Source organism: Pelodiscus sinensis, chromosome 16 (genome assembly GCF_052426305.1).
Source record: "Pelodiscus sinensis isolate ZL-2025 chromosome 16, ASM5242630v1, whole genome shotgun sequence".
Taxonomy (NCBI): domain Eukaryota; kingdom Metazoa; phylum Chordata; order Testudines; family Trionychidae; genus Pelodiscus; species Pelodiscus sinensis.
This window is the reverse complement of record NC_143067.1, coordinates 2,272,155-2,290,121: the sequence shown is the minus strand read 5'-3', so window position 1 is coordinate 2,290,121 and position 17,967 is coordinate 2,272,155. Positions and strand designations below refer to the sequence as shown.

General features: G+C 58.1%; 1 protein-coding gene across 8 annotated transcripts in view; it reads right to left on the bottom strand.

Moving 5' to 3' along the window:
- EBF1 (EBF transcription factor 1) overlaps positions 1–7,462 on the bottom strand; it is a 347,143-nt gene extending 339,681 nt beyond the window's left edge. For 5 of the 8 annotated variants that reach the window (XM_075900634.2, XM_075900635.2, XM_075900636.2 and 2 more), the window contains exons 1-4: positions 6,822–7,462; positions 5,392–5,548; positions 4,834–4,897; positions 4,283–4,338 (exon numbers count right to left, since the gene is read on the bottom strand). In XM_075900634.2, coding sequence (XP_075756749.1) covers positions 4,283–4,338; positions 4,834–4,897; positions 5,392–5,548; positions 6,822–6,955 — 411 coding nt within the window. In that variant the 5' untranslated portion in view covers positions 6,956–7,462. The remainder of the gene's footprint in view (positions 1–4,282; positions 4,339–4,833; positions 4,898–5,391; positions 5,549–6,821) is intronic. The other 3 variants (XM_075900638.2, XM_075900640.2, XM_075900642.2) reach the window with 1 other exon arrangement.
- Positions 7,463–17,967: the final 10,505 nt, after the last annotated feature.

Below are 17,967 nucleotides of genomic sequence, written 5' to 3'. Positions count from 1 at the left end.
TCGGCGTGGGTACACGTCACATACTGCAGACAAATTCAAAATGCATCATTGTTACAGCCAGCCCCGTAGCAGTAGGAGCTGCTAGCTGACCAAAAGCAGCAGCTATAAAGTTTGGGATCCTACAGGGCTCTGAATGCAGGAGGAATGTCAAATGAGATGCTGGGATAATGTCAAAGAAAACTGAATGAAGGCAATATTAACATTTCATGCTTTTACCCTTAGAAAACTAATGTTCCCTACAATGAATCCAAAGAACGGAGGAGTGGTGTTTAGTATTTACAATTTAGAAACGATTGATACATTTTATAAATGTAGCAAGACACCTCCAAAGGGGTGAAATTAACGTGTCAGGCTGCCACTTCTTTGGTGAAGCTACCAAGGACCTGGACAGAGCAGGATACTACACACTTGGAGCCCAGTTCTGCACTCCTTGCCCAGGTAACACTGTGGTGGAAGCCACTCCCGTGAGAGAGGTACGAGCATGTTCAGATTTCGGCGCATGTACACACTGGGCCAGATCTACCTCCCATGGATGTCAGTGTCAACATTCTCAAGGAATTCCTTGCCAGCAGGCTCCCCTCCGAGGTCCCTTAGAATACCACACATGACAGAAAATGCATTCACCTCCCCACTGCATGTGAATCACCATGCAATGGGTATGACAGAGCTCTGGCCTGCTATGGGGGAGTGGAACATTCAACCACTCAAGAAACACTAGCGGAGCCTGATCTGTTTAGACTAGGAACTCTTAAGGCAAGCTCCTGGGAAGACAGACGCATGTTAGCAGGGCTTGCACTGAAGCACGCTAAAATTGGCAGTGTAGTGTCAGGCTTGAGAAACCAAGCTGCTGCCTAAGCTGCAACGTCCACAGAGCTGTTTGTAGTGTGCTGACTGGAGACCCTGTCCTAGTCATCTCACTCCCTACTGCAGTGTAGACATTAGGGGGTCAGGACCCTGTTATGCTGTGTGTCAACAACACCTAGCATAATGGGGCCCTACTGCAATAGGCGATGTCTAAATGCTATTATTTTCTATTTTAATTGTGGATGTAAAACTTTTGCTAAAATTACGAGAAATGTCTTATAGAGAGAGGAAGCTCATGGGTTTGATTTACTGGACATTCAAAAAAATCCTGCACAATTCACAGTAATCTAAAATGGGCAATTCACAGCTGCACCATCAGGAATGTTCATTAATCTGATCAGTTATAAACAATTTTACAAAAATCTGAGGCTCTCTTCTTATATATTCTGGGGATCTAACCTCCTCAAAGTTTTGCTTTTGTGGGATTTTTAAGTTGTCACCAGAAACCCCAGAGAAGCTGTAATTTCAGACCCGACATTCACAATTACTGAATATCTGTCTGTCTGTCTCTGTCTGTGTGTGCATGCATGTATTTAGGAGCACCATGAAGTCTCTTGCCAGTGAAAATATGCATGCTCCTGCAACTGCTTCAGTTTAAAGTAATGCTTTCATTATCCAATTTGTTCTGCGCCTTCTGTATTAGAATACGACACCTCTGAGGGGGCTGACAATATACATTTAACTTTCATTAAAAACTGGAGAAATGGTATTTCAACCAGACTTTGCAACATTTAATTACAGCTAGATGGTTTGAAAGTTACTCGAGAATCCCCTCTATAATTCACTGTGGCTAAAATATAAATGATATAGTCACATGTGGGTAAATCTGTGTCATATGCTGCTCTTTGCTGGCTAATGAGTATTTTACTGACTGCAATAAAAACCACCAAACCTCTCAAACAATTGCACTCAGAATAAAGAATATACACGCAGATTTACAGTTCGGAAATAAATATTAGGACATGCCTCAATTATGACATGTTTATTCACAACTTCTGTTAAAAATGATAAATATGTCCTTTTGTAAAGGACTAGTGCAATTAGTAGGAAAGCAAATTAGTTTTCCCTACAAATACCCTTTATTTCACTGTATCCTTAGTCTGAATTCAGATTTTAAACACTGACTGTATTACCCCTCCTGTGCCTTCCCAAATAAAATAAAATAGAGATTTTGCAATAGCTTTATATATTAAGACTAATTAAAAGCAGACAATTTCCCTTAATTGTAAATGTGGTTTATATCTGCATGATATGTTTTACAAATAAACTGTCTTTTCTCTCTCTCTCTCTCTCCCCAAAAGACCCTGTGATGACTTGATAATAATGAGAGAGCAAGAGGTCAAACTGTGCCTTAGGATGGACTCTTCATAGGCAAGATGCCTTTGTTAAGAAAATAATATTTTGACTCTGCTGTTCTACATAAATTAAAAGATCTGTTTTCAGCTGAGTTCCAGGGGGGGGGGGAGGGGGAAATAGCTTTGCATTTCTGTAATGATCTGAACAGTGTTTAAAGATAATATTCATTGATCATGCTTTTTGTATGGTCTATAGTGCAACACATGGGATTCAAAACAACTAAAAAAACAGCTAATGTATCAGAAAGGATTTTGTTCTAACCAATCTAAGCCTGAAAAATATGAGTGACACAGGAAATACTTTCCAAGATGTATTGTTAAAGGGCATGCCGGTGCTGTTTTAATCCATACAGTCTCTGGTTTGGAAGTGTATATTTAACACAGATCAGATGCATGGTTGAATTCTATATTATAATTACTCCAAGTTTCCTCTTTAAAACAAAAAACAAAACAAAAAAAAGACAGTCTCCAATGGCAGGAAAAGATGTTTTGAGAGCATCAAAAACAGTTTTCTAAAACAAACTCAGCACATGCAACTTTACATTTTGGTGTCAAAAAAGAACCATACTACAAGCCACGGGAAGACTGTCTCAGCATATGACAGCAATTTGAACATGCCGGAACTGGCATTTTTTTTTCCTTCTATGCAAGACATTTAATATTTTAATTTGCTTTTGTAAATAATACAGAGACTTTTTTTTCCTATAGAATTGGAAAAAGTCCACTAACTGATTAAAAAGATGCAAATTCCAGGGAGGAGGGGACGTTTGAATATATTGAAATGGAAATATATTGTAACAAATGCTCTTTCAAATTAGCAGGATAGAATACTTGACTTAGGATTGCGAATTGTTTTGAAAAAACAATAACCAATTTTTTTCCAAAAAATCAGTACACGTAAATATTGCGTTTATATTTGCACACAAATAACATTGTGGGGTTATGGGTGTATACACACACTTTCTTCCCGAGCTCGAAACTAAATGCCATGTTTAAAATTAGTTTCAATCCGGTTTTTTTCCCCACAGCTGGCTCTCCTACAACTAAAAACAGTTATCTTTGCCCGTAAAACGTATCAAATCATTACGTCTCCTGCGTGCCTATTTTCAGTGGCTATTTACACAATGAAAACCACTCGTGGTTTAATCACTCTTCCTTTAAAACAACTAACCAAGTAATTGCAAATAAACAAAGGCTGAAAATTTGCTACGGTGCCCGGCTGGCGTTTTGAGCTTAGGGTCTGGTTGCTTATTTCTTTGCATTCTCGTCATTAGAGCAAAAAAGCAAAACAAACTCCCGGGCTGTAAAAAGCCTGTAGAGGATGGAGCGCGGGGTGTCTATTTTGTCAAACTGCTGCGCCTAATTAAAGCGGCCGATTTTTTGTAAAATACAAACACCCCCTGTCTCTGGTCGCAAATGCATCTTTCGAGCTCGGATCCAAGCCAGGTGTGCACGGAGGCTGGTTTTAGTCCTTCCCCCCGTGGCTCCCGGCCAGTCCAAACCCTAGGGGCTGAGGCGCTTTGGGGAGTTAGATTTCCCCTCCGGCCAGAGATGCAGTTTACACGGGCTCTGCGCCCGCTGCGCTCCGCGCCGGGTGTGGATAGCTCGGAGCGCATGGTGCGTTATTGTCCCTGTCTCCGGGAGGGTGCAGCGTGATCCAGGGACCTTAGCTCTGGATGAATCCCAGCGGCTGCTGGCGGAAGGGGATCCGAGAAGGGAACTGGGAAGAACGGGCCGGGACCAGCCTCCCCATCCGGAGAAAAGGGCTGACGGAGCGAACGCTCCTCCAGCTCCGTAACTCGCCAGCCCGAGAAAGGTGGGTGGGCTGGGGTGGAGACATTAGGGCTGCGAGGGAGCCCAGCGCGGGGCTGCGAGGAGTAAAGGGGCCCCGAAAACTCCTGCCACTCACTGGGCTGCAGGGGGCCCCGGTGGCCGCTGCGGACCGCGCCCGTGTAAACGAACGAAAAGGGAACTTGAGAAACAGCAAAGGCACTTAGCACCCCACCCCCGCCCCAGCGGGCTGGGATCCGCCAGCCCAGCCCACGCCGTGCACGGGGACTTACTTGCTTGGTCATGGAGTCGATGAGGCGCACGTAGAAATCCTGCTCGGTCCTTATCCCTTGAAAAAAGAGGGAGTAGGGAGAATGAAGAGGAGCAAGCGGCTGGAGGGGGCTGAATTTGCCTGCGCACCCGCGGGGCATCTTCCAGCGGCGGGGGGGGGAAGGGTCCCGACGCCCGCTCCTTTCACGCCAAAGCCCCCCACGTAGCAGCCAGCCTGCCCCGCGTGGAGCATCCGTGGTGCTAAAACTTCCCCTCTCGCAAGCTTCGGTCGGGCCTTGTTTTGCGTGGCTGGGGGAGGGGGGATCAATCAACACTTTTTGGGGGGCAGGAAAACGTCCCAAGAGGAAACACGTCTCGGCTGCGCTCCGCTGGGCAGCGCGCGCTTGGAGAGCCCCACCCGCGCGTGGGAAGCCAAGGGGCGCCCGGAGAGGGCTGGACACCGGGGGGGGGGGTCCTGGCGCGCCCCGCTGTCCCGGGCCTTGGGCTAGGAGAGGGGGCGCGGCAGTGCCTGGCGGGGGTCCTGTCCCCGGCGTGCCCGCTCGCGGAGGCTCACCATTGCTATAGAGCAGCTGCAGCCGGTAATGGATCCCGTTGTTGGTCTTTTCGCTGTTCGCCTCCTGCGTTGGAGGGGGACACAGAGCCGGGGTTAACCTCGCCGCTAGCCCGCGCGAGTTGCGCGTCTCGCGTGGGGGTTCTCCCCTCCACCCGCCGCGCCTTCGGCCAGGGAGCTTGGAGGCAGCCAAGGAGAAGCAGCAAATGCAGCTGGGGGGGGACCCCGAATTGGCACCTTCCTCCGGCCAGGGCCCGCTTTGGGGGCTGGAGTGGTCAGTGTCCGGAGACTGGGGGCGATGGAGGGGAAGGGGGCGAGTCTGCCAGGCTCTGGGGGGGCGGATCTGGAAAGGGTCCAGGCGCAGGGCGCTTGTCGGAGGGGCAAAAGGATCGGGGCCCGTTGAAAGGGAGAGACTGCCGCTGCTCAAAACCTGACCCACCCTCGGGGGGACTTTCGGGGAGCTGGAAAACGCGGCCCCGGGAGCACCGGGGTCCGTGCCCAGGGGAGCCGAGGGACCAGGACCCCCCGGAGCCGAAGGGAGCAGCCGGGTGGGCCACTTACTTTGTCCTTCTCCACGAAGCCCACAAAGGCGGTGCGCTCGATCTCCACCGGCTGCCCCTGCCTGTCGTACAGCGCCAGCACGAAGTGGAAGAAGTTGGATTTCCGCAGGTTGGAGGGGGGCTGCTTCTCGAAGTGAGCCCGGGCCAGGCCCACCCCGCTGCGGCCAGAAAGACCGGGTTAGAGGGAGCCAGGACAGAGACCCCGTCGCCTCCCAGCGCCGCCCGGGGCCCCCCACGCCAGCACCCCGGGGGCTCTGCGCCCTGCCCCAGCCCAGTGCAGCAGCAGGCTGGCGAGGGGGGCCATGAAAACTGAGGGGGGTGCATTGCAGGGGAAGCTCCCTCACCCCTATCTCTGCCCCCGTTTTGCAGCAGGATCTGTGGGGTGGGAAGGTCCCCGCTTGTCAAAAACAAGCAGCCACCCGAACGGAGCCGGGAGCCCGGAGCCCGGCTCTGCTTGTCTCGGCCCCAGCTCTGGTGGTTCTGGGTCCAGCTGATTTCCAGAGCATGGGTGGGTGCGAGTCCCCAGCCACTCCAGGGCAGAACTTTCTCCATCCCCTGCCCCCGTCCGAAGCGAAGGGGAACGTGTCCCCTTTCCGTGCGAAGCGGGCGAGTCTGCCAGTTCCCCAGCTCCCGGCAGAGCTGTCAGTGAAATCGGCCCATGTGCCTCCTCCGTCAGCTCGAGCGATAAACACTCTTGATTCATGGTAAACAGCCCCAAGCTGCCGGAGGAGCGAACTTTAAATATTTCAGCCTTCGGGTTGCGCCTCCAGAACTTTCCCTTTCCGAGCCGACTGGGGGGGGGGGTGAAATAGACCAGAAGATGTCAACGACCCACTTGCAGGCTGATGCTGTCTCGCTGGCCCCGGCTGCATGTTCTGCTTCCCGGGGGGGGGGGGGCGAATGATAAGAATTCAAGAGCGCCTGGAGGGGGTGTAAAGGGACCCTTGGAATAAAATCGCGCCCGGACCAAGCTTTGCTCGACTCGCTGGTGCTTGTTGGTTTCTCCTGGCGCCGCTCAAGAGGCGCAGTTCGAATCCACCTTGGCAAAACTCACCGCTCCGGGCACGGGGGGGGGGGGGGGAGGGAGGGTAACTGGGGGGGCAGCAGAAATTAATGAGCCTTGCAAAGCCCATATCGCTTCTGTTCAGGAAAGTGACCCTGGACGGCCCGAGCCGGCCTGGGTCCGTTCTGCAGCCACGTGCGGGCCGGGGAGAAGCCGGAGGTCTGGGCAGCGCAGTCCAGGTAAAACTCCCAGTTACTTGGGGGGGGGGGGCAGAGAAATCTCCCCCGAATCCATCCGTGGGGCACACGCCGCCCTGGCAAACCCCAGAAGTGAGTCCGGGGGGGGCGCTGTCCCCTGGTCCCGTCCCCGCGGAACTCAGCGCTGCCCTGGCCGCCCGCCGCGGGGGAGCGAAGGCGCCGGGAACCTACCTCTGAGCCGCCGTGTTCGCATCCAGGACGCCGGCCCCCTGCATCCAAGTGCGCACCGCGCTCATCCCGGCGCCGAGCGGCTCCTCCTTCATGCTGCTGCCGCTCCGCTGGATGCTCTCCTGGATCCCAAACATGAATGGCCCCAGATCCGCCCGCTCCGGCGCGGCACAAACCCCCCAGGCGCGAGGCGGGCTCGGAGGCGGCTCGCCGGAGTCAAAGCCACATGGACCGAGCGCAGCACGGGCCGTTCCCGCGGGGCCGGCGGCCGGGGGGCTCCCACGCCGGAGACAGCGGAGGATGGAGCCGGGGCGGCCGGTTAGGACACAATAGACTCGAGCGGCGCCGCTGCAGGCTGGGCTGCACCAAGTGGCATTTTCCAGGGACAAGTTTTTTCTCTCCCCCCCCCGCCCCCTTTTCTCTCTTTTCTTTTCTTCGCCTCTTGCCGCCCAGCCCCGGCGCGGCGGCTGCCTCCTCTGGCAGCGCAGGCGGCTGGAGCCCGGCGCACGCAGGGGAAGAGAGGAGGGAGCGCCCTGCGTGGATGGAGAGTCTCTCGCCGCCCCCCACCCCCCTCCCGGCCCTGCTCAACCAGGAGTGATTTGCGGGCTCTCCCTACGGGATCCGCTCAGCCTCTCCCCGCAGCGAACCAGGAGCGCACCAGCCCCAGCGGGCAGGGGGCGGGGCCTGGCCGCCAGACCCCGCCCCGTCATTTGCATCTCGTCACCGCTCCTTCCCCCGCACCCCTCCAGCGCTCCACGCCTGCCAATGGCTAGGGGCAGAGGGAGACGCCCCCTCATTAGCATGTCCCCGCCCCAGGCTGGGGGGGGGGGCGAGGAAAGTTGGAAGGAGCAGCGCTGAGTAGCTGCGGAGGGGGGGGCGGTTATTAATGCAAACACCCCCCGTGCTTTGTGCCTCAGTGTCCCCAAGGCGGCAGGAGCCGGGGGCGCAGCTCGGAGCAGCCCAGGGCTCGGCCCCGTCTCTGAGCTGCCCCCAGCACTTAGCCGCGGCCCCGGGCGGGATGAGCCGGGGGGGGGGGATAAACACTCGCAGCTGCCCCGCTCTCCGCCGCCCCAGCGTCAAGCCAACCGTGGCCGGGAGCTGCAGCGCGTTTGTGTCATTAGCTCCCGCTGTGTCCCGGGCGCGCCGAGTCGGTAGCGAATGAATTAACCCCCCCCCCCCCCCCGCGGGGTGCAGAGGTGCGGGGCCTCCCCCCATTAGCAGCCCGCTGCCGCGCTCCCCGCAGCTTCGGCGGGGCGGGAACCCCCCATCGTCCCCACGTGGGCGCCTTTCCCGGCCCGGGCGGGGGGCTCTCCATTCTCTCCCAAAGCGTCTTGGGGGGGTCGGAGATGGCAGCGGGTCTAGGAGCGTCTCGGTGTCACCAAGAGCCTCCGCGTGCCCCCGTTTACACGCGTTTCACGGGCGCCGCGGCTGCGCCCCACCCGGTGTCTACACGGAGAGGCGCCTTGGCCGCAGCGGGTCCTCGCCCGGGGCAGGGCAGCCGCAGGGGAACGTTCCTCCCGCCCGCGCTAATCCGAGTTGGCCTCCGCTAAAAAGCGTTCAAGCCCGTCGATTCGGTTCCACTCCGCTTCGCGGCCCGCGTTCGCACGGGGCGGCGCTGCTGGAAGCGGAGCGGGGACAGGGCACCTGCCTGCAAACCGGCTCTTTCGTTTCCAAGCCCCCGCCCCGCGGTGTGGCGCTTTGTTTCGGAGTAAAACCACGCGCCGGTTGCGCGCGAGCCCTCGCCCCGGGTGGCCCGGGGATCCGAAGTCAAAGCTCCCTCCTCTCGCGGCAGGTGGCGCCCCGCGGGAAGCGACGCGACGCCCATTTGTGCCCCGCGCGCTCACCCCGCCCTTTGTCTACACGAGCGGCCGCTCCGCGCAACTTCTGCCGGTCCCAGGTGCTCAGCCCCCCTCCCCGGCACAGCCCGTTGCGAAGCCCCTTCCTAGCTCCCCCGCTGCAAAGGCAGAACTCCTGCTAGTCATTATTGAGGGGGGCGAGGGTCTGCGGAGGGGGGGTGAGGGTCTGCAGGGGGGGGCATCCCTCCCCCTACGGCTTGGAAAAGGAGCTGCTAGAGGTAGGTGGGAGAGGAAACCTGCAGCCTCCGCTCCCTTCCCCCGTGTAGACGCGGCAATAGATCTAAGCGCCAGGTCGTTCCGCAGGTTAACCAAACGCCTGCAGTCCGCTGGACTCCTCTTGGCTTCGCTAGCCGCGGGATCGGGTCCCTCCGGGGACCTGTGTGAGCAGCCACACACAGAGGGGTCGCGCTCTTCCCACGCCCCCCCCTTCCGGGTGTGACTCCGGATCGTCTGCGGCCTGTCTGCACCCGTCGGTCTCGAGCCGCCAAACCAAGCGTCCGGTCTAGCTGCTGCCGCGGGGAGGGGTAGCACTTCCTGGGCCACTTGTCAGAGCTGCGGCCCTCCCCGCTCCCATTGCCCACGGGCGGGGGAAGGGGGGCGAAACGCATTGCGAGCAAATTTGCCCCTGCAGTAAATACCCCGTTCCCAGGGCAGGAGGGGGCATGGAACCCGCGCCCAGCAGCTGGGCGGATTTGGTCCCTCCACCCTGTGCAGGGAGCCAAGGGGCTGCCCCCTCTGCTGCCTGGGGGAAGGGGTGTTTTGGGCCAAACGCCCCAGCCCAGCCCACAGTGGCCATTCACTACTACACTGAACGCCCCCAGGTCTCTGCTAACCTGCTGCCATTCTGGGGGCCCCGCTGTGGCTCCCCACTCTGGATCAGCAGCCTCCCAGGCCCTAAGCCCCTCATTGCTGCAAACATGGAGGCATGAAGGGCTCCCCCAGTGTGAAAGGAAGTGGGGAGAAAGTCAGGACTTGATAGAAAGGGGCAGGGAGCCACAATCTGACTTCTAGGCTCCCGGAGGCCTGTCCTGGCCCAACACATCTGCTGTAGGGGAGTATCTGCAAGGTCCCAGTTACCGGTAAGGTCTGACCACAGGGTCTTGGACCAGCGGCTTATGCCCAGACAAACCTGTTAGTCGTTAAGGTACCAGGGGACCAGCGGTGAAAATAACGAAACATTTCTTACAGGTCCTGTCCTATTGCAACCCGCGTCCCTGGCAGCTCTTGCAATGGCTCCGCCGCGGCTCAGCCAGCTCTTGCTGGAGCTGCACATCGGGGTTGTTTTTATTTAGCTCCCCCACCGCTGGGTACCCCTCTGAACCCAGTCACTTCCCTGGCGGCCGGGGAAAGACTCCGGATTGGGCGCCAGTGGGGGAGGAGAAACTCACCTGGTGTGAGACCGGAGTGGGTTTGTCCTTTTCTCCCCAGGACAAAGGAGGTGGGGGCTGCCGCATAAAACAGCGCTCGGGGTGTTTGCATGGGGGGTACGGAGCATTTCATTCTTCTTTTGCTGCAGATTTGAAGCTACAGGCTACGGCTCTGGCCCTACAATGCAGCATACCATGCAGAGACTGGGAGCCTACCTGTTTTCTCCCACGGGTGAGTAAACCCATCCTGGCCAAAACTGTGCGGTGGATTTTACCCAAGCGACCCCAATAACTGCAACACCAGGGGACGGAGGAAGATCAGGCTGCAGTATGGACTGTGAGGCCTGGCGTTTGGCTCAGACCTGACGGTGCGGAACGCAGCGTCTTTGGGGGAAAGGACGCCTGCACTTGGCTAAGTAGCAGACATTGGGAGAGCTGCAAAGCTGCAGCTAGCTGCTTTCCCTCCCCAGCTGTGGATGCTGATCTCTGCGGCTCATTTTTGCGGATATGGAGGCAGATGTGGATATAAATTTTGTGTCTAGAACCCGGCAAATCTGTGGCCATCCGCTTTATATCCACGGGTAGCCACATCCAGGGGGGAGGGATGCGACTATCCAGGGATCATTTTTGCAGATGTGAATGCCAATACCAATCTTGTGTCCTTGAAGGACTCTAGATACTGGTCCATGCTGGAATCTTGATCTCAGGGGATGGCAAAGAAGTGTAAGGCTATTAGGCTGACCGGACGTCTGCATCTCTATTCCCTGCTTTGTCTTATACCGCCATCCCACTGGCTGTCGGCACCGTCCTTACAAACCCGGCTGGCCCGTGCCGGCTGGATCAGCTCACAGGGCTCAGGCCAAGGGGCTGGCTAGCTGCAGTGTAGACAGAGTTCAGGTGCCGGCAGGGCCAGCCATGGTGTTCAGGTGCAGTGTAGACGTACCCAAAGCGGACTGGCTGGGGTCCTGGAAGTAGCTGGTAATGGACGTACCCAAAGCGGACTAGCTGGGGTCCTGGAAGTAGCTGGTAATGGACGTACCCAAAGCAAACTGGCTGGGGTCCTGGAAGTAGCTGGTAGTGGACGTACCCAAAGCGGACCGGCTGGGGTCCTGGAAGTAGCTGGTAGTGGACGTACCCAAAGCGGACTGGCTGGGGTCCTGGAAGTAGCTGGTAGTGGACGTACCCAAAGCGGACCGGCTGGGGTCCTGGAAGTAGCTGGTAGTGGACGTACCCAAAGCGGACTGGCTGGGGTCCTGGAAGTAGCTGGTAGTGGACGTACCCAAAGCGGACTGGCTGGGGTCCTGGAAGTAGCTGGTAATGGACGTACCCAAAGCGGACCGGCTGGGGTCCTGGAAGTCGCTGGTAGCGGATGTACCCAAAGCGAACTGGCTGGGGTCCTGGAAGTAGCTGGTAGTGGACGTACCCAAAGCGAACCGGCTGGGGTCCTGGAAGTAGCTGGTAGTGGACGTACCCAAAGCGAACTGGCTGGGGTCCTGGAAGTAGCTGGTAGTGGATGTACCCAAAGCGGACTGGCTGGGGTCCTGGAAGTAGCTGGTAGTGGATGTACCCAAAGCGGACTGGCTGGGGTCCTGGAAGTAGCTGGTAGTGGACGTACCCAAAGCGAACTGGCTGGTTTCCTGGAAGTAGCTGGTAGTGGACGTACCCAAAGCGGACCGACTGGGGTCCTGGAAGTAGCTGGTAGTGGATGTACCCAAAGCGGACTGGCTGGGGTCCTGGAAGTAGCTGGTAGTGGACGTACCCAAAGCGAACCGGCTGGGGTCCTGGAAGTAGCTGGTAGTGGACGTACCCAAAGCGGACTGGCTGGGGTCCTGGAAGTAGCTGGTAGTGGATGTACCCAAAGCAGACTGGCTGGGGTCCTGGAAGTAGCTGGTAGTGGATGTACCCAAAGCGGACTGGCTGGGGTCCTGGAAGTAGCTGGTAGTGGACGTACCCAAAGCGAACCGGCTGGGGTCCTGGAAGTAGCTGGTAGTGGACGTACCCAAAGCGGACTGGCTGGGGTCCTGGAAGTAGCTGGTAGTGGACGTACCCAAAGCGAACCGGCTGGGGTCCTGGAAGTAGCTGGTAGTGGACGTACCCAAAGCGGACTGGCTGGGGTCCTGGAAGTAGCTGGTAGTGGATGTACCCAAAGCGAACTGGCTGGGGTCCTGGAAGTAGCTGGTAGTGGACGTACCCAAAGCGAACTGGCTGGGGTCCTGGAAGTAGCTGGTAGTGGACGTACCCAAAGCGGACTGGCTGGGGTCCTGGAAGTAGCTGGTAGTGGATGTCGTGAAACATGGAGGCTTGAGCCAGGCTGAACGCAGAGGCCTCTGCAGAAGCACGAAGGTCTGCTCCTATAGGTCTGGAAACACAGAGGCCCTCGCAGGCTGAAACCAGGGGTCCCAGGGGCCCAGCTGTGCAGGCCTCTTGCTCTCTGTTGACCTGGCCGCCAGCCGGGACCACGTCCTCTCTTGTGGCAGGCGCAGGCTTCCCCATGGAATAAATGCTCTCTCCTAGCATCTTACCCTCCTGCCTTGTGGGCCTGGGAACCCAGCCTTCAGCCGTCCACAGGGCCCAGCCAGCCTCTCGTTCCCTTCCGGGGGGTGTAGGCAGGATTGGAACCTGGGACTTTCAGCTGAGGGGGGGTGGGGCACTGGCTGGCTGGGCACGGGGGCCGTTCTCGTCCAGCCTTGTTGTGGGGAGGAAGGCGCTCAGGCCACGTTCTCAGGGTTCAAGGCGGCACAGCTGGGGCCAAGGTGGCTTGGAGAAGCAGGGCAGCTGCAGGCTGAACATTAATCTGGGGCCGGCTCTGGATGGAAGAGGGGACCCTTAGGGGCCCGCCCCCCACCTCCCTGCGGTGCTGGGGGGGGAGGGAGATGGTTTGGCTCCTACAGGTATGGGGGCCTGGGCAGAAGGGGCAGGGGCAGGGCCAGAGCCGGGCCGGGGGCTTGCCTCTCCAGCCCTCCCTTCACCCACTACCCACGCTGCTGCCAATGCTGCTCAGTGGCTCCGTTCCCAGGGGACCCAGGATCCGGGCACCGGGGAAGGCAGCTGCTTTGGTTTATAGACGCAGCTTTGAACGGGAACCAGGAGGTTCCTGACAAGATCTGGGCGAGGTTCTGGGCCCCCCACCCCCAGTTTAGAAAGCAGGGGCTGGGGGGCAGGGTGTTTGTCTAGGAACGAGGCGGGGTCAGGGGACAGGGCCTGAGAACAGGAGGGCCTGGCCAAGGGGGAATGTGCATTGGGAGCCCGTCACAGGCAATGTGATGGTGGGAGCTCCCTGGCCCGGGTGCTACAGCCCATGGTCAGAGATGGGGAGGGACTGAGGGGGCAGTTGGCCGGGCTGATTGGTTACGGGGCCTGGCTGGTTCTGAAGAGCTGGGCAGAGGCAGGGGGTCCCCGCTGCTCCTGCATGTGGGGGGGCTGCCTAGCCTGGAGGAAGAAGGCTCAGGCGTGGGGTTAGCTCCTCTGGTTGTGAACTGAGCTGTGGGCTTTTAGCAGCTGGCTGCTACCTTACAGAGATGGAGGGTGTGGGGTCTGTCTGCCCGGCCCGGTAGGAGAGGGGGAGGTTGTAGGGGTTCACATAGAGGCAATTCCCACATTACCCCCTTAAAATAAGGGATCTTTCGGAAAAGGCTTTATTTTCCGAAAGATCTGCGTCTAGACTGGCGCTTTTTTCCAGCAAAGCTCCGAGCCGAAAAAAAGCGGTAGCCATTTTTATGCTAATGAAGCGGGGGAGATTTAAATCCCTGCTTCATTAGCAATTGCGATACGTCTAATTTGCATCCCTTTTACGAAAAAGGGTTGCAATCTAGACAAAGCCAGGGAGTGTTTTTTCACACCCTGAGCCAGAAAGTGACAGCCTGAGCCAAGTGATCGGCTTTGCACTCTGGGCTGCATCCCCCCCAACCACCTGCCGGAGGGGGCGGCGGGCAATGTGGGATTACAGCTGATTGTGAGGACTTAAACTGCCCTGGTCCTCACATGGTGCAGGGGGATTCCTGCATCTAACTGGCTTGGAGCCAGCTCCCGCACCCTGTGCAGTGCGAGGGACACTCAGGCTGTCTACAGACGTGTTTTGTGGGCAGAAGCAATGCAAATGAAGCTGATTATGCCTCTGGGAAAGGCATAAGGATCTTGCACAAAAAGGGTTTTTTGCACAAAACGGACATGTCCACACTGCATGTTTTTGGGCAAAAACCTCTTGCACAAAACCGGATTGGACTAGATTATGCAAATGAAGCATGACAAAATGCTCATCAGTGCTTCATTTGCATTGCCTCTTCTGACAAAACACATAGGCTCCATCTACACTGTAGGCTTCTTGTGCAAAAACTTGCCAGGTGTCTACACTGGGTGCGCATGCTTGTGCAAGTAAATTTACAGTACAGCGTCAGAAAACAGGGCTCCTTCCGGAAGAGTTATTCCTCTCCCCACGAGGAATAAGCCCTCTTGCACAAGAACTCTTCCACAAGAGGGCAGTGTAGACAACATGATTTTCTTGCGCAAGAAACCCCTATGGCTAAAATAGGTGTGAGAGCTTTCTTGTGCAAGAGAGCGTCCACACTGCCATGGATGCTCTTGCACAAAAGCACGTGGCAGCGTGGACACGCTCTTGTGGAAGACCTTTTGCACAAGAACTCTTGTACAAAACAGTTCTTGTGCAAAAAGCCTGCAGTGTAGACATAGCCCCAGCGGCCAGTCCCTGCAAGCCCTGTGCCCCTGGACGGGCGGGGGAGGGGGGGCTGAACCTCCCTGTTACTTCCCTCTGCTACAAGGCAGGAGGGACTCCGCTTACAGCTGGGAGACGCTGGGTTTGCCAGGAGGAGCATCGCGCACCGCAGCCTCAACCGTCCCCAAATGGGAACGGCTGCCCAGAGAACAGGTTTGTCGTCTGAATCCCTGCCAGCTCCTTTAAGCCCGTGGCCCTCAACCTGCCCAGGCTCCGATGCCCCTTTAGGGGGGCTGATGAGCTTTGTGCCTCCTGGCTTTCCAAAGCAGACATGAAAACACAGAAGCGCCCCCGCATGTGAATGCTGAGCAGCGGCTGGCTCTCTCCTTCCCACCAAGCCATGCTACACAGCCCCACGGGAGCACCGAGAGCATGCCAGGGGCTGGCGAGCAGATCCCGGTGTGAAACCCCAGTGTGGACTGACTCTGCTGGGGCTTTTTGCGTGGCCCGGTGTACAGGTGGGTAAACAGCCGCTGAGCTGAGGTACCCCCTAGAGAAGATCTCTGGGCACCCCCCAGGGGCTCTACTCCGGACTGAGAACTGCTGATGGAAACTAACAAAAAGTTCCTGTGGAACAGGTGGGGAGCAGCTCCTGGCTCACCTGCTAGACTAGAGGAAAAGTGTCTTTTAGTCTGAGGCCACGTCTACACTGCAAAGTTTTTGCGCAAAAACTCCCGGAGCCTCCACACCTCAAGTGCCTTTTTGCGCAAGAAACTTTACAGTGAATTGACAGAACAGAGGGTTTTGCGGTGTAGGAATTCCTCTTTCTACGAGGAATAACTCCTTTTTGCACAAGCGCTCTTGTGCAAAAAGGTGTGCGTGGACAGGAAATGGGTTTTTTGCACAAAAAGATGCACAGGTGCCCTGGTGGCCATTCTGTGCATAGCTATCCATGCTTTCTTGCCAGAGAGCGTCTGTGCAGTCTGGACGCTCGCTGGCACAAAAGCGCTTTGCTTTTCCGATGCACTTTTGCTGCTCTTGCGCAAGACGTTTTTGCAGAAGATCTCTACCGCAAAAAACCTCTGGACAAGAAGCCTGCAGTGTAGACATAGTCTCTGAATGAAACACTCCCCGAGTCACGGAACTCCTGCGGACTCCCAGAGGCTGCTGCGTGCCAGCCCTTGTATTTACTTCTGCTCTCAAAGGATTATGGCCTGCCTCTGGGGCAAACCTCCCTGCTGAGGGGCCCTTGTCTTTCAGCCGCTGAAAACAGAACAAAAAGCCGGGGAGAAAGTCATTTAAGCCTTACCAGCGTGGGTGGGGGGCAGCTCTGCCCTCGGGTAGAAGTGGCCGGGCGAGGGGCCAGCCTCACCGAACCAGCCCTTCCGTGGCGATTTAAAGGGCCCAGGGCCATAGGCGCTGACTTCTCATTGTGTTGGGGGCCTTGTCCCACCCTTCTGCTCCAGGCCACACCCCCCACTCAGCCCCTTCCCCCTAGGGCTCCATGCTGCCTCTCGCCATGCCTCCTCCACCCCGTCCCCATTCCTCCCACTCGTTCCTGGAGCCTGAACACTTGGAATCAGCTGTTCGCCGGGTTCCAGAAGCACCTGGAGGAATTGATCTGCTGGTGCCTAAGAGGCACGGGAGCAGGGAGAGCAAGGGGAGCAGTTTGGCACCGGTGGGTGCTCTGCCCCCGTTAATTTTTCCCCAGCCCTGGAGCACCCACAGAGTCAGCGCCTAGGCCTGGGCCTCCATGAGCTGCTGCAGTAGCCCCGGGCCCCAGGACAGCTGCCCCTTTTGACCTCCTTGCCCCTGTGGGCCGCCCTGCTGGGACGGTCCTTAAAGCAGCACCAGGGCAGCTTTGCAAGATTAGCGGGGCCGCGATCCAGCACTCTCAGCGGGATGCTGAGCCAGCCCCGAACCGCACCCAGCCCCGCCCGACTGGGCCAGTGCAGCCGGCAACTGGGGAGCAGCAACTGACACCGTTTGTCTGGAGGGTTTAACCCCACAAAGAAGGCAGTTGGTGGCACCTTTTGGGCCCCACCTCAGCCCATTCTGCGGGGGGGGGAGGGGGAGAACGTAGGGGGGAAGTGGTGTCCATCATGGACGGGGGTTACACTTGGGTCAGTGGCTCTGGGCACTCCCGCTGGTCACAGGCTTCCAACCTTAAACGGCTGTTAACCGCCCCCCCCCCCACCATGAAATGGGGGTTGCTCCTTTAACTGGGCCACAAGCGGAGACCCGACGGGGGGGAGGGGGATGTTGCTCCTTTAACTGGGCCCCAAACTAAACCCCAAAGGGGGCATCGCCTGCTTGTTCTGGCACCTTAACATTACAGAGACCCCCCCCAGCACCCCCCAACCCACACTGCGCCCAGCCAGGGGCTGCTCTGGCCAGCCCAGCAAGGGGTGCTGTCACGGGATTAAAAGTGGGGGGGGGGCAGCCAATGCTTTGGCCCCTCCCCCTGCAACCGGGATTGGGGGGGGGGCATCATCTGCCCCCTCCGGGGAGGGAAGGATCCCGGGTCCCCCGCCTGCGCCTCCCCGCTCAGAGACCCCCCGCGGGGAGCCCCAGGCGGGGGGGGGGGGGTTAAGCGCTTGCAGGGGCTTCGCAGGGCTCGGGGCGCAGCCGCTCTCGCTGGGGGGGGGGGTCCCCTGGAGTTTCGTTGCTTTCCCTGGACGCCCGCGCCCCGGGAGGCAAAGGGCTGCGGGACAGACGGGGCGCCGCCCCCCCCTCCCCCCCCCGCCCCGCGGCCCGCGGCCCGGCCGGGCTGTGTGGAACAACGGCGCCCTCTAGCGGGCGTCCGGGCGAGGGCAGCGCTCCCCCGCGGCCCCGAGCGCTGCCTGCGCAGCTCTGCCGCCTGCAGCTCCCCCCCACCATACGAGGGGGCTGGTCGCAGCCCTTCCCCCCCAGGCCTGGCCTATGGGTCTGTGGGGCCTTCCCCAGCTGCCCCCTGCTGCCCCACAGAGAAAGACCCCCCCAGCCAGCTCCCAGGGGAGCAAACCGAACCGCCCCCTCCAGGCACCGCCCAGGGTGTGACTTGTGTCTCCATGGTGTGACTTGTGTCTCCAGGGTGTGAATTGTGCCTTCAGGGTGTGACTTGTGCCTCCGCTCACCCCCTGGCAGCAGAACAGCCCCCAATTCAAACCAGGGCCAAGGAGGGGCCACAGAGCAGGGCGGGCACCGGCGGCCCAGCCGGCTTCTCGCCGTGGTCCACAGGGCATCCGGTCGCCGGCGCCCACCCGCAGGGTTGCCAG